The sequence below is a fragment of the Cryptotermes secundus genome, unplaced genomic scaffold (assembly GCF_002891405.2).
Source record: "Cryptotermes secundus unplaced genomic scaffold, Csec_1.0 scaffold986, whole genome shotgun sequence".
In the NCBI taxonomy this organism is placed as follows: Eukaryota; Metazoa; Arthropoda; class Insecta; order Blattodea; family Kalotermitidae; genus Cryptotermes; species Cryptotermes secundus.
The window spans coordinates 510,644-525,633 of record NW_019735574.1 but is presented as its reverse complement, the minus strand read 5'-3'; the positions used below and the strand labels follow the sequence as shown (position 1 = coordinate 525,633).

The 14,990-nt window shown below is 39.2% G+C and overlaps 1 protein-coding gene across 3 annotated transcripts in view; it reads right to left on the bottom strand.

The window, feature by feature from the left end:
- LOC111869655 (multiple epidermal growth factor-like domains protein 8) overlaps window positions 1-14,990 on the bottom strand; it is a 67,569-nt gene that overhangs the window by 6,820 nt on the left and 45,759 nt on the right. For all 3 annotated transcript variants that reach the window (XM_033753508.1, XM_023861333.2, XM_033753509.1), the window contains exons 28-39: window positions 14,730-14,913; window positions 14,279-14,460; window positions 13,012-13,153; window positions 10,399-10,669; window positions 9,182-9,332; window positions 7,475-7,676; window positions 5,292-5,500; window positions 4,745-4,887; window positions 4,008-4,138; window positions 3,352-3,562; window positions 2,639-2,825; window positions 2,088-2,219 (exon numbers count right to left, since the gene is read on the bottom strand). In XM_033753508.1, the coding sequence (XP_033609399.1) occupies window positions 2,088-2,219; window positions 2,639-2,825; window positions 3,352-3,562; window positions 4,008-4,138; window positions 4,745-4,887; window positions 5,292-5,500; window positions 7,475-7,676; window positions 9,182-9,332; window positions 10,399-10,669; window positions 13,012-13,153; window positions 14,279-14,460; window positions 14,730-14,913 (2,145 nt within the window). The remainder of the gene's footprint in view (window positions 1-2,087; window positions 2,220-2,638; window positions 2,826-3,351; window positions 3,563-4,007; window positions 4,139-4,744; window positions 4,888-5,291; window positions 5,501-7,474; window positions 7,677-9,181; window positions 9,333-10,398; window positions 10,670-13,011; window positions 13,154-14,278; window positions 14,461-14,729; window positions 14,914-14,990) is intronic.

The window sequence follows — 14,990 nt, the reverse complement described above, 5'->3', positions numbered from 1 at the left end:
ATAATAATAATAATAATAATAATAATAATAGTGTGGTAGATGCTTTCATATTGAATCCAACCACTTATGTATTACAATGAAAAAAACGCTGAACACAGAGAAGTACTAATTCCCAAGACCCATCTTTACCTAAATAACATCAGGAAGGAGAGCCTTTCTTACAATAGCTGAAGGTTAAAAAAGTCATGCTTTTATAGAACCTGAAGGTTCATTAACACATTTATCAGGGCCTGCTACTGAGGACCTTATCCTGAGCCAGAAGTATCCCATTTAAGCCCACACATCATATTTCTCAAAGGTTCATTTTAATATTATATTCACATCTGAGACTAAGCTTATCATAAAGCATCTTCTATTGAGGTTTCCTAACTAAACTTTCATGTACATTTCTCATCACTACAAGTTCTGCCAATCTCATACTTCTTGGTGTAATCATTCTAACAGCATTTGATGATGAGTATAAATTACGGAAAATCTTCATTATGTAATAACCTCCATCCTCCCACCAGTTTCACTTTCTTAGGTCCAAATATTCTCTTCAGCACTTATTCTTATAACCTCAATCTGTTTTGTTAGTTTTGAACATGAAACTAAAAAGGAAACCATGAGGAAGAATGGGATCAGGTGGGAAACATATCACACAGAAGGATAAAAGAAAATAGGAAGGGACTGAAGAAGGCAACTTTAGAAAGACAAGGAGAGGCTTGCTTGATAGATGGCTCACATAAATTGCAAATGCCTGACGTGGGAGGATTCGACACTCCACTTTCATAGTTCCTTACTATATACATGAAGTAAAATGATACTGATCTCACATAGCTTTACATTAGATTTTAGAAAGTACTGTTTGAATAGCGAGGAAGTAACACAACTGAGATATTATTGCACACCATTTTCTTACTGCAGGCCATCAGATCCCGTTAAGTGTAAAGTGCAGTGAAATAACTGAAGAATATTACTGACGATTACTGTGTTTTTGGACTACATCCATCATTGGGTATTATACAAAATATAACGTTTTGTATATAGATTTGGTTTCTGAAACACTGTGTTCCTTAGAATATCGGGGTATGGACAAAGGCTGAAAACTCAATTATCTGAATTGTTACACACCACTGTTAAAACCTTATACAACTGAAGAACACAACTCTTTGTTCCATTGTATGCTCCATTTTCACATCTTAACAGAGTAGACAACAGACAGTGATCTAACGAGCTACTGCTCAATGAATATTGAACTCAGGTTATCCAAACTTTCCATGTGACCTCAGTCTTGTTGCATCACCTAACATTCCAAGTAACGGCATTGCCAGATCACCCAGCACAAAATTAAAATGATTATCAAAACTTATTTGCCTGGCCCTGTATATAAATTAAATGGACCGTCAAATCATTGCATGGTATAAAAAGGATTTAGTTTTTGATCTGTTACTTTAAAAAGCATTGTAGTAACGGGTAGAATGATCAGAACAAATGTTAACAAACAGTGGATATTCACCTCACTAAATATAATCCTATGGATAGTACATATATCAAGTGGGTTAAGAAATCTTATACAATTTCTCACTAATGCCTTTGATGACCAGGTACATATTAGAAGGAACAGACTCTGAATGTCAGTATTTTCCTCCTGGCAGTTGCACTGCCTTTGTGACTGATAGAAGTCACTACCATATCAATGCCCTTCATCCCCATGGCAGTGAGGACTGCTCCTGTCCTGTCAGTAATGTGCCACCAATCATGAAAACTGGAGGAAAGTAATTATTTCTTTTCTCCGCCCAATGTGATCTCCAATATTTTGCCAGGAACCAGCTGTGCACAGTGTGTCCTTTATGTCACAGCATTTCTTAGTGTCTACTCACTACTAGATTTCACCACTGGAAAGTCGGACAGAATGGTTCCTTCAGTAGGCAACCATCTGGTTGCATTTGCACATGCCCTCACTTCCAGACCGGGATCTATAACTATTCCACAGGTTCAGGAGTCCTCCCTATGCAAGTGCCCTATTCCTTACATCCAATACATTCCTGTTAATCACCTCATGAGACACTGCACTGAGTTACTTCAAGCTACATAAAAACACATACCGGCAAGGCTGAAGCAGTGCTGTTGATACAGATCTTCGTATGTCCGTTACAATAATCGAAGCAGGGTACACATTGACCATTGTTAGTGGGATCTCCTACAAAGAGTGGCAGACACTTTTCACACTGAGGACCCTGAAATTGTAAAACAATTTTTCAACTCTTAATCAGAGTCCAAAATATAGTGTTTCTTTCATATACACCTTCATATGTTCTCTAATACAGTACTGAATGTAGTGCATAATAGTTATAACTCTTCAATACGTACCAAAATACAATAAAATTTTAGGAAAAAGAGAAGAAACTATCCAATGTACAACCTTTATGTTTTGGATATAAACTGAGGGTTTTTAAAGGTGAATTCAACATATACTTTTATGTGTATGATTAATATACCCAATGCTAAAAATTGGATGATTACTGACAAACATACGTATCTGATTAAAAGACAGTGAAGGAATTAGTTAGCATAACTGTACAGTATGTCAATCTGCATTAGTCTCTCACTTGTATATTAAATTCTGCATAAAGAGCTGCAGTGAAAGGACTCTAACCTTGGTGTTGTTGTGACATTCCAAACACTGATCGAGTTTGTCTGGACCGGCACAGTCTGCGTGGTTGTTACACTGGCATGGGATGCTACAGTTCGCTCCCACATAACTAAAGTCACAGCGACAAACATCAGGCTCCACACAAACACCACGCACACAGCCTTGTGTGCACACTGGCACACATGCAGACCTACAACAAGGCACAATATTACTTTCCTTGCAACATAAACACTACTCTTTTCCAGCAGTGTTCTATAGGACCACAGGATTCCCACATGTTATGTGAAAATAATCCTCAAACCCCTTCAGACCTTCTTCAACCCTTTGACTATGAAGTCCCCCTTAGCACTACCTGTTAAAATCATCATGACTGCTTGAGAATAAATTCTGCTGCACAAGAAAACCCATAATTCTTCCACAGACAGCCTTCAAATAATCAGAGATGTAGATACAGCGAAAGCCTGTTTTCTCCAAATAGTGGTACATAATTAATACCACCTACTGATAGAATGCTCTACGAAGCAATTAACATCATGCAAATATCTTTGGCTGTGACAGTTTTAGTGTAAATCCACAGGAAAATGGTGAAAAATACTGATTCACCTTTTCCTATGGATCTAAATATCTGTCTCTCTACCAGATTCTCAAAAATGATTTGATGCCCACTTAAGAGACTTTTCATATGAAAGGAAAGAAAAATGGAATATTTTTCTTACTTTTCAGGCTTATAGCCTTGTCCACAAACACACTTGAATCCCTCAGGAAGATCTACACACTGCTCTGACTTGTTGTCACATGTATGATGACTGTTCACACATTCGTTTTCTGGTGGACACTGCATATAATGCCATGAGAACGTGGGAAAAATTCCATCTGGATCTCTACGGCTTGCAGCATTCCAACTTGAGTTATTTATAGACGTATTACCTGGAAAAATAATGTGGGATGGGCTGTCAAATGACTGAATTCACAATTATTTCACTAGCCTTAAAAGTCTGAAGTTACATCTGCATACTATCCCATATTAAAAAGTAACAGATAATATATAAAAGTGGAATATGTACTCTAATGGAGTATATCTGTTTTCCAGTTACATTCATTGCAATTCTACCTAAGCACAGCTCTGCTTGCTACCTGCTTCACTCTAGTTTCTTGCTTGGCCTACTGTTTGACCCTGAAGATGGAGTCAACATATTCCTCCAAAATGTTGGCCGACTTCCAGCAGACTACACAGCATTATATTCCAGAGGACAGAACTCATGACACATTACTGTGTTATTCACTTTCTAGAGACTCAGATTTTTCCAGCAAGGGAAGTTTAATATTCAATTATATTAACTTGGAATGGGAGGCAACAGACAGTCTGACAGACCTGCAGAAGACATCTCTTGGAGATACAGAACATCGCATGTTGAGTGTGCTGGGCCATCAGAGGGGCTGTCAAGGGAACCTTCTGTGCACACTCCTTGCCCTGTTCCATTTCCCACATCCAGAGAGCACCAACTAGTAAACAAACCACAGGGAATAAACAAAAGTTCTACAGCCAACAGTTACTTCATTTTGTTTGAACATCATTTACATGTCAGCAAACAGCAGTCATTTATGCATTGACATAAACAGAATCTGCTGATAAAAAAACACCATGTTAACAAGCATGCAATTAATTTCTGTTAATCCCTGATTTGCGATCCTTCACATGTGAGGATTCATTACGTTTGTGTTGAACCATGCTGAGTCTCTTTATTCTCCTCCTAACAGACATTCCAATCACAACCCCCTGAAGTGTGCACGGGCCCTGACTAGACAACACATCATTACATTCTCAGTCCATAAGTTGAGGGTTTTATCTCTAGCCTTGTATTTGGTTGGAAGCGGAATAAGGAAGCCATTTTATTTTACATTACTTATCTGTATTATGGAAATGCATTCCATTAATATTAAATTACTTTCATATGGTTAATGTGAAGGGACTGAAAAACTGAAGTCAGGATACATGNCACTCCACTGGTGCTCTGCAACCTGCCCACAGCAAGCGAGACAAGGGTATCGCTGCCATCCTACTACAAGCTATGTAGTAAAGCAGCAAAATGTAGCATGTTCTTTACCTACCCACAATGAGCATGTTGAAGACAGGTTGAGCACTGCTTATAGGCAGAACAGCGTTCAGGGCAACGTTCAACATTGCCTCCATGCAGCACCAAGCCACAAACTCCACCAGTACAGTAAAGAGGCTTATAGCTTGGTGATATACACTGAAAATAACAAATCAAGAGTGATGTTATTTGGAAACAGTCTGCAGTATGCATTATATCCATCATATGCATGAACAATCATCACTCTATAAATTTAAGTTTCAAATTTAACAGCCAGACACATTTTGGCTACTTTAATTCAGTCTTCAGTAATATCTAGCATGTTCCACAGCACGCTGTGCTCTTTTCTTTCAGATTGCAGAAGTTTCATGTTTTTTATTTTATCTTTTATTGACTTTTTAAATTCAGTGTTCTAAGTCAGTTTTGTCTTGTCAGAAAGATACATGATAACAGTTTCACATAAGTATCTTGAACTATGTACAGAAACCACGCAGTGGAAAAGTCTGTCATTACTCTCTTAAGAGTCTAGAATAAAATGAAGGGGCAGGAACAAGTGGACAAACCTCTCCAAGCTGAATGGACCAATGACACTCATGCCAGCCACCCTCAGCTCCTGGAGCCTGCAGGCAGCTCTCACAATCCAGTTTCATATTGCAGCGATCTGGACAAACCTGTGCTGACTTGATCTCTATGCTTGATCGTCCAGAGATCTCACTGCTGACGCAGTTCCAGTCATAGACTGGCTCACCAGTCACTGTCTTTGAAAACTCAGCTGTAAACATAATTTTATAACAGTGCAGCTACTTTTCCCAGTGCTTTACCTATACTGATCAACCAAGTCAACCACTAGAATAACAGAAATAAATCAGTGCTAAGTGTCTAGTTCATGTTTTTCATCAGTACACAGCTTGTCGCATATGTATCTCACAGATGGCATAAAGTGTTAACAATCAATACATTAGGATGTGACAACTTCAAATATGAATGCTGACAGATTTTACAAATGTACAGTTCTATCAGCGTTCAAAATATTATAAAGAGGTATGTGCATTCTTTGTCAACTGATAAACCTACCAACACATTTGCCCATCCAATCATTCATGTAATGGAAACACAAGATTTGACACTGTTAACATATAAGCCTACCAACCAACCCAAATATCAGTCAATTTAATCTAAAAGTCATTAACAAAACCTACTTCATTACGAATCAAATTAAGACTATCCACCCTTTTTTCTGTCTTCAATGAACAGACATAACTTTTTATTTTTAAATTTTTAGTGTAACATAACATGACACAAAATGCACAGTATATGTAAATGAAATAGCCAAGGAAGAGACAAAATGTTCTGAACTAAGGTACAAACAAGGGCCGTGCCATAGCTCAAGTGGTTAGTTGCTGGCTTCCCATCGCTTCCTTGTCCTGTAACATTATAGTGGATTTATATGAACATTTATCAGTGTTGCTCAAGCCAAATTTCAGCACAAAATAAAAGTACAGTACTTCTCCATTCAGATATTCTACAGATCCAGAGATATGGACTACATTTTAAACTTGCAACAAATTCTGCCAGATTAAACTAGCTGTGTGAGAGAAAAACGTAGATCTTATACCTGAAAAAAAAATGTGCAACTTAATATATTGTGGCATGTCTGCTGAAAGTCAGGATTACTAAGCCAGCAGACAGCTGTGCTAGGCAATGGCTCTGCAAAAATTGGCCATTGCTATGCAATGGCTCAGTAATGATCAAGTGGTCACCCCAACAGACATGAAAGCAACAACAGAAGAGCTGTTGGAAGTGGTGTTTTCTATGCGGTCTATGCAGGCACTATATAACGAGGAGACATCTGCATACAGTCTTGAGTATCGCACATGAGGCTGATATAAATACCTCCACCACAGCCCTGCAAGTCGTAGGAGGCAACAAAAAGGGAACCCAGCACCTGGGGGTATAACTGGGTCACCTTGTTCCTGGGGTACATAAATACAGGGACCTGGCCCTCCAAGCTGGGGGTGTCTGGAATCTGTGACAGAAAAATATGTCATGAGTCTCGTAGGACTTGGACCCAAGAATTACTGTGCTGACAAGGACCAGCAGCAACTGTAAACAACAGACCCATCCTCTCATCAGAGTTGGTGCCCCACATCAACAAATGCACAACTGTCTGGCAGGAATAAAAATCTGGTCGTGGGCCCCAGATGTGTGCTTGACATTAAGACAGACTGGCTGACCATCAGTCATTATCATATCTTTAACTTTGACTTCTGATAGTCCTGAGTAGCAAATATCTGGTCTTGGACTCAAGATAGGGTTTGACACCAAGACAGACTGGCCGACTGACCGTTGGTCATAACATAACTTTGATTTTGACTTTGACCTGACAGTCCTGAGATGGCCAGCAGCCTGCGAGGATGTGAGCCTGGGAGCAGAGAAACGTCCACTGTTGGGAGACATTACCGTTCAGGGCAGCGAAGACTGTGATTGAGAACACTAGTCTTTGTGAGTTAGTGATTTGTAAAGTGTATTAATGAGTTATGAGTTAAAGTGTCCAATAAATCCACTTAGCAATCCAAACCCTGTCTATCACATGACAATATGAAGTATGGGAGAGAGACAGAGGAAGAGAAATAATCCCTGATCTCCTTATCTGACTAATGAATGACCTGATAAACATCAACACGAATATATATGGCATAATGGTAGTAAGCGTACCATAAACCATAAAATGAAGACAGAAACTTACGACTGAGGAGAACCTGACGTGTCCACACACAAGATCCAAGACTCACACACTTGTCACAGTCTGATGCAGGACACTGCCTCTCAGCACACTGACTCACATCTGACACAGTTCTCTGGCGAACACTGCACTTGTTCTCACGTTCACACTCACTTTCCTCAGGGATGCAGCGGCCTCTTGCACAATTTGAGCACCATTTGCACACCTGCTCAAAAGATTACAGAGATACAAAAACCTGAAATGTCTGCATTCCTTTATATGTTTTTTTTTTATCAGAGAATGGATTACTTTCAGAGCATCTTTTTAATCTGACTGATGTTTCAACTGTAGCTTAGAAGTCACTCTGACCTAACAACTCTACAGTAACTTGCATATTTCCACTGCATGATGTTATCATGACAACAGATTTTACTCCTATGTTATCCATTGTGTAACTGGATGACATCTCAAAATACAATGGAATTTAACAAAACTGCCTTGAAGTGCAACGGTAACTTCTTGCAAAATAAAGACCTTTATTATGAAGATGGTCTATCCCTCTGCACCACTTCACCACACCATATTCAGCTGGACTCAAAATGTAACCCTCTCACTGAGTAATGATGCTGCACGAGACTGAATTCTATTTTGAGTCTGAATCCATACAAATGAAAATTTTTGCATTAAACTGGCATAATCTGGTTTCTGCTGTTTCCACATTCATATGTTTGCAGTCTTTTCTTGTTGCTTCACAGCTGCTTCTTTATTCTGCATGGTTAATCACCAGTCTTAAAATATGAACCATAACTGTGGCACCTGATACTTTCTGAAACACTATTCCCTTTCACTCTACTGCTTTTGACATGGCTGCCCTTTTTATTTTGAGCAACACTGCCACTAGCACAGCATTTCCTGACATTGTAAATCAGCAAATTATCCCTTTTGTTTCATAACTTTTGTGGCACTTCAGGCAACCTCATGGTTTCTGACCTTGAAACATAAGTCTCTCTGTCTCTCTTGCTTTCCCACTTGCTACTTTCACATAGTAGGATAATGTGAACTAGTGATCCATGATGTAATACATGATGTGAACACAAAATGCTTAAAACTGATTAAAAACATCTTATATATATCTTTCAAATTTATGACAACCTGAAGATTTGTAGCCCTTAGGGGTAAGGGCAATATCATCTTCTGTTTGGTCAAACACAATTCCAGTTCCTTTTGACATGACCCTGATGTGTAAATCTAAAGTAGGAAAAATTTTTTGGAAGTTCGAGAATGAAAATTAACGTTCTAATTAAGATTGAGAAGATAGATTGTCTAATTAAGTGAAGACAAGGCATACAATGTACTAGTTTGACGTGAATTGAGTAGCACCTGAAGATGGCATTTTTATGCCGAAACATGTAGTGAGAGTGAGAGAAGAAGATAGATAAGTGTACGCACTGCAAGACGGAATAAACAAATCATGAAGATTGAGAATGTTTATCTCAATTCACTCTCAGAAATGTATGACTCGCACATGCCTAATGCATATAATGATGTATTAATTTTAAAAACCTGCCTCTCTAACAAAAGTGGAGGTGAAATTATCTGATAAGATTTTCAGTTGTGGCCGTACTTGTTAACTGTATGTGAAAAATTATTACAGTAACACCATCAGATATAAACTGCCTGAGAAACCAACAAGGCCAAACTGCACAACTCTAATGGTGAGGAAAATATTACCTGCGCTTCATTAATATGACTGGGCCATTTTGCCAAACATTCTGTACATGTTGTGTATTGGGCACAGTTCCTTTTTGACAACCACTTGGCAGTGCAGACCACCCCATTATTTACACTAACTTGTGTAGCATTGTGGTCACGAGGCTCACAACTGGAAAGAAACAATACACAAACAAATCTATACTAAACTTATCATATATACATATAAAACTGAACTGGAAAAGGAACTAGGTTAGTGTAGAAATATGAAATGAAATTTATGGCGAAATAGAAGGTGAGAAATACGCTACATAAACTCTGTCACATGCACCTACATGCCAAAAAACTACTACCCGCTGCATAGCTACTTCTTTGTATGACTCATGAGGTAGTAACATATCAAATTATGCACCCTTTTACATAATAAATTGTATCAACAACTTTTGGTTGTGAGAGAGCTGCCTCTGATTGTCTTAGGATCTTTATGGTTCTCGCTTCAAAGCATTAATTTTCTTAGGATTGGAACAAGGGTTCTAAATCTGCCAGAACTAAGGGGGTGGTGCTTATATATTATTTTGGCAGTAACAGTTTATTTTCATGGAGCTGGAGAATTTAAACCTCCTGTCTCTACGTGCTTGGTGGCCATACTTAAACCTTGGTGGTAACAGTATTAGGTAACACTCGGCCAACCACACTGTGCACTGTGCCAATTCCAAAAGGGATCAGAAGCCAAGAACAGTTTAACGCAAGTCGCTGTTGCTGTTAAAAATTGCTGAAGGTTTGCAGTCTAGAGGACACAGAAAACAGTGGAATGGTTACACCCTGTGCAGCACATTCAACTGTCCACTCAAACTCTTTAGGATATGGAAAATGGAAAACATACATGTATGATAATATTCCATACCTCACTTCTGATGTGAACATACCAGTAAGTTCATACTCATCAAGGGATCAACTGAAGCTTCATAAATATTTTTACTAATGTCTAATTATATACTGAATGGCTCTTACAATATTCAAACATCTACCTGACTAGGATAACCAGAAAAGTATAAAAACCTCAGTGAAGACACTCTGTCTCTAGGCGAAATATGAGATCTCTGATATACGAAGAAGTACTAAGCACTACGTGAGCTTAATAAAAGTATTATGTTTCCATAAAAAATCTGTGTAGAACACCTGCAGTAGTATGATACACTTTGTACAGAAAATAACTATCATCTTGAACATCTGTTCACCTCTCTTCATTAATCCTCATGTTGGAGTAACAGAGTGTAATGTTATCTCCATGCTCTGTCATAATGTCACAGTGATTACACCCGAGGAACTTGCGACACTTATTCTTGCCCTTCCACAGCCGGCACAAATCCTTTGGCAATATAATCCGTGTCACATGGCTCTGAATCCCACCATCGAAACCACCAATCACAAAAGCAGCTCCTGTCTCCACATCCAGCGTCATAGCATGAGCATATGTTGGAGGAGGAGGTGACCCAACAATCTCCACATCTGTAAGGTGGTTCAAATATCATACACTTCATTCTATAGCCTGTCTAAGTTCTTAAGATGATAACAAAATCACATCTATTAAATTACAGCATTATCTATGGTCCCCAATCTTAACCCTTTCCTAACATTCACACTTTTTCCTTACAAGTGAGTGTCATTATCTGCAACATTTTCCGATTTTCACATCAATAAAACAGCAGTAGATATATGTCAGCCAGTACCTTGGCCAGCTCACATTATGCACTTCAAGTAATAAACTAGGAACTTCAATATTTCTAGCACTGTTAAACATGTTTAATAACAATACATAATTCAAGACCTGTGTGACATATCGAGGCCCAAGCCATACATCCATCCATCTTTAACATTAGAAAATTTAGACTATACACAAAATGGTATGAATATTGTATTTAAGCATCCTGTTGCATCAGTAAAATCATTTGATATACAAACACACACACAATGACACATTTTGGCAACACAAAGTCACTGTCAGGAATATATGATGATGATATAAAAAGGTGTGTGTGCTGTGGCATGGCATACACCTTTTCACACCATTTTAAAAGTTCTAAAAACATTTTACATATTGAATTTAGCAGACACCAAAAATTTGTCAAATAATAAACCGTTTAGGTGTGCAGCCCTCACTGGTTATATAACATTATGCTAGAGTGTAACGATTTATGTAATCATCACCTATACCTGAAAATAGTACCTGACAGTGGTACACGAAAACAAGTGACAACCTGTGAAAAGTCATCAAGACACACCAAAGGGATTGGGACAAGAGGCTGCCTATCTTCCTTCTTGCATCCACCTATGACACTATGAGCTTGACCCCAGCTAACACAGCGTTGGGAAGAGAAGTCCACCAGCCCTGTGACCTGCTATTCGGTGCTCCCCATGACAAGGATTGACCCACCATCAACCACATGACAGACCTCAAGGACTGGCTACACAGCATCCACAATTACACCCACCAACATCTGAAGCTGGCCAGTAGCAGAACAAAAATGCGCTATAACTCCCTGGCACACCCTGCACGCTAACAAGAGGGTGACAAAGTGTGGCTGCAGCAGGCAACCCACACTGAAGGAAAGTCACCAAAGCTTCATCACTCATGGGAGGGCCCACACACAACAGTCACACAAATCAATAATGTGGTCTACAGGATTCAGCAATACCCTAGAAAGATGACAGTAGTGCAACCGGACTGGCTAGCACCCTACCAGGGAACTACTTGAGATGAACAGCCCTAAGAAAGCATCAGCTGGAGAACAGTGAGGCCTAATCCATGGCAACTGAAATCCGAACACTGATAATACTAGACAAAGTGTCAAGACCACTATGACACGATGGTGCTATTCACAAACACGATCACATACATCACAGGCATTACCCTGTGCTACAGTGATTTAGAGTGTGTTACAATCATTTACAGTTACAAGTTACAGGGATTCAATAAATTAAATATTCAATCCAAATCCCATGTCCTGTCACTAACATGTGTTTTGGTTAGTTTAATGTGCATACATCAGATGTAACAAGTTATGTTTATTGTTTCCTACAATAATTAAAGAAAGATATGATGAGGAGGAGGACATAAATAAGGACATCTTTCATTTCATCTTAGACACTACAGCAGAGTGGAGGTTGGAGGGATGGCTGAATCATTATACACCCTCTGGTGTACACGTATAGTACTGTTACCACTTTCTTATGCTGTAATTCATGCAAGATATAGCTGTCCCTGTGATTAAATAATTAAACACAGTGCCATGAAGACAGTGGAAGGGACAGATATAGCTTCATGAATTCTCAGGCTCGGCACTGTATACAGGTGAATGATCAACTTTATGTATAGTCCATTCGCGGAGACGAGACAGTCAGCATAAACAAAGCAAGCCCCTAGTCGCCACAGCTGACAGCAAGGAGTGGGCAAAGCGCGCAGTTACTCAGTGTAATCACTGCATTCGGACGCACGTTAACCTGCATTCAGACTGAAGAGTGAACTTTGGATGCCCCTGCAACGAAACACGCATCACGTGATCGCTGCATGATTTCATTCAAAGAACAAAGGAGACACCGCGTGCATTTGTTTATGAGGACTCTCTCGTCTTTGCGAATGGACTGTAGTGACTGTTTTACCCCCCCCCCCAGGGCAGGGAAGAGTCCCTGGTACCACTGAACAGACTGGGCAGACTCTCTTGGTCTCTAATGCAGCCCATACTGTGAACCAAACCTTGATTCTCCTGTTGTCCAGCCTACAGCCCAGTTACTACACTGATTTCAGTACACGGTTAATTGTAATTCAAGCAAATAAAGTAATGAATACCGACCTGCTGTGAGAAGCCTCAACCACTGATTGCAGGAATATGTATATGCAATGAGGGAATTTGAAGTGTTGTAATGAGATCGTCCACCAAACACAAGCATGTAGTCATCAGTTGTTACAGCAGAATGTAAGTAACGAGCCTGCGGCTGGGGATAAACAGCATATATATACATATACATCTTAATAAAAGAGAACTTTACTAACCTCTGCATGAAAAATCTGTCATCCATACAAGATTCTTGTTTTACATGGTAGCATACTACTTTGCCAACTGTGCTATTTAGCATCATATGAAAAATGACATGATAATTATGACTAACGTGATGGGAAGAACATAGAAAGAAAATCACGATAATCCAGACACCTCCTGAGTATACAGCATGCAGCTACCCCTTGTGCTGCAGCATAATGTACAATTTGTACTGAGGCAATGTACTTTATTTAATGCTAACCTGATTACATAATTACATATCTCTGTCCAATATAATGGAGTCCAAAACATTCATCGCAACAGCACTGAATCCTGGCACTGTATTCTGTCCTAAGGCAGATAATATGTTCTCAGATTTTTTTGGCCTGCATCAAACGGATACTTTGGCCTTTGGGATTTTGCCACACTGCATATGAACATGTTAAAACATTTCAGCAATGCCATCTTCAGGGTGAATGAGGTGGTAGGCCCACTTCATTCTTCCACCTCGTTCTCCATAAGATGGAGAACCGCAGTGTTTGTTAACACCTTGGAATGGCTTCAAAATGTGATCCAGCTAAACAATGCAAACCTAAATTAGACACTATGCCACATCATTCAATTTTGTGTCTATGTTTCTCACTATATCAAGTGAAGAGTTCTTCTGGGATACAACTCTGTGCAGTCTTTTGAGAGCCAACTGACATTTTGGAGGAATATACCACCTCCATCTTCAGGGATGAGGAGTAAACCAAGCAAGAAACCAGCAGAGTACAGATTCTGCTTGTTACTTACTTCGTGCTGGTTGTTTGCTTGGTTTACTCTGCAAATCTGAAGACAAAGGCATTATGTTCCTCAAAACAACAGTTGACTATCAATGCACTATACACCATTCTTCACAACCACTTCTGTGAGAACCTCAAATCCTAAGTTTCACACTCTCAATACCATTTAACCTCTACCCATTAGATTTTATAGCTCCTCCTGCAGATCTTACCTCAACCAATCAATACAAATGTCATCTTAATCAAATACAAAAGCAAAATCTTACTGTCTGTGACAAGCAACTATAAATACAAACCAGATTAAGTCTTTGAGGGTTGTATTCTTCAAATGTGGGCAAGATGGACCAGAAGCGAGTTGGATAATGAAATGCGTACAGCTTGTTGGAGATGAATGTCTGGTTGATGCTATACATGTAGCCACCAAACATGTAGAAACTCTGGGTGGGGGCATGATACACAGTGCTGTGTCCATAGACACCTGAGGCAGAAAACAGCAATTCATAACATCGTCATTCTCATACTACACAACAACTCCTAGCCTTGCATACTGCCTTGCGATAAAAGTACAAACAACTACTAAGCCAACATATGACATGTTTGGTATACAAAACAGAACAGAAACTCTATTTTGAATTCCCTTTGAAAAATGCTAAAGAAGCAATGAATAGAGTTTCATAACTGGGTGTGCCATTTTTTTTCCCCCCGTATGGAACAAACCTTAAGGATGGAGTGAATCTTGAAACTTACCAAGTGGTCCATTGCCTGTTGTGTTAAGAGAGTTCCAGAGTTCTGTTTCCAAATCAAACTCCCACACTGTTTCTAAGAAGCCACAGCATGGACTGAATCCTCCAATCAGCACCAAGCTTTCGGATTCACCACTTCGAAAAAGAGTTAATGTGTGCCCAGCCAGAGGAGGTGGATGTTTCTTTTTCTGTCAAAAAATAAATAATGAATGTCACAGACCATTCTATTCTGGAAGAATTTCATTAATTTCATACACATCTCTTC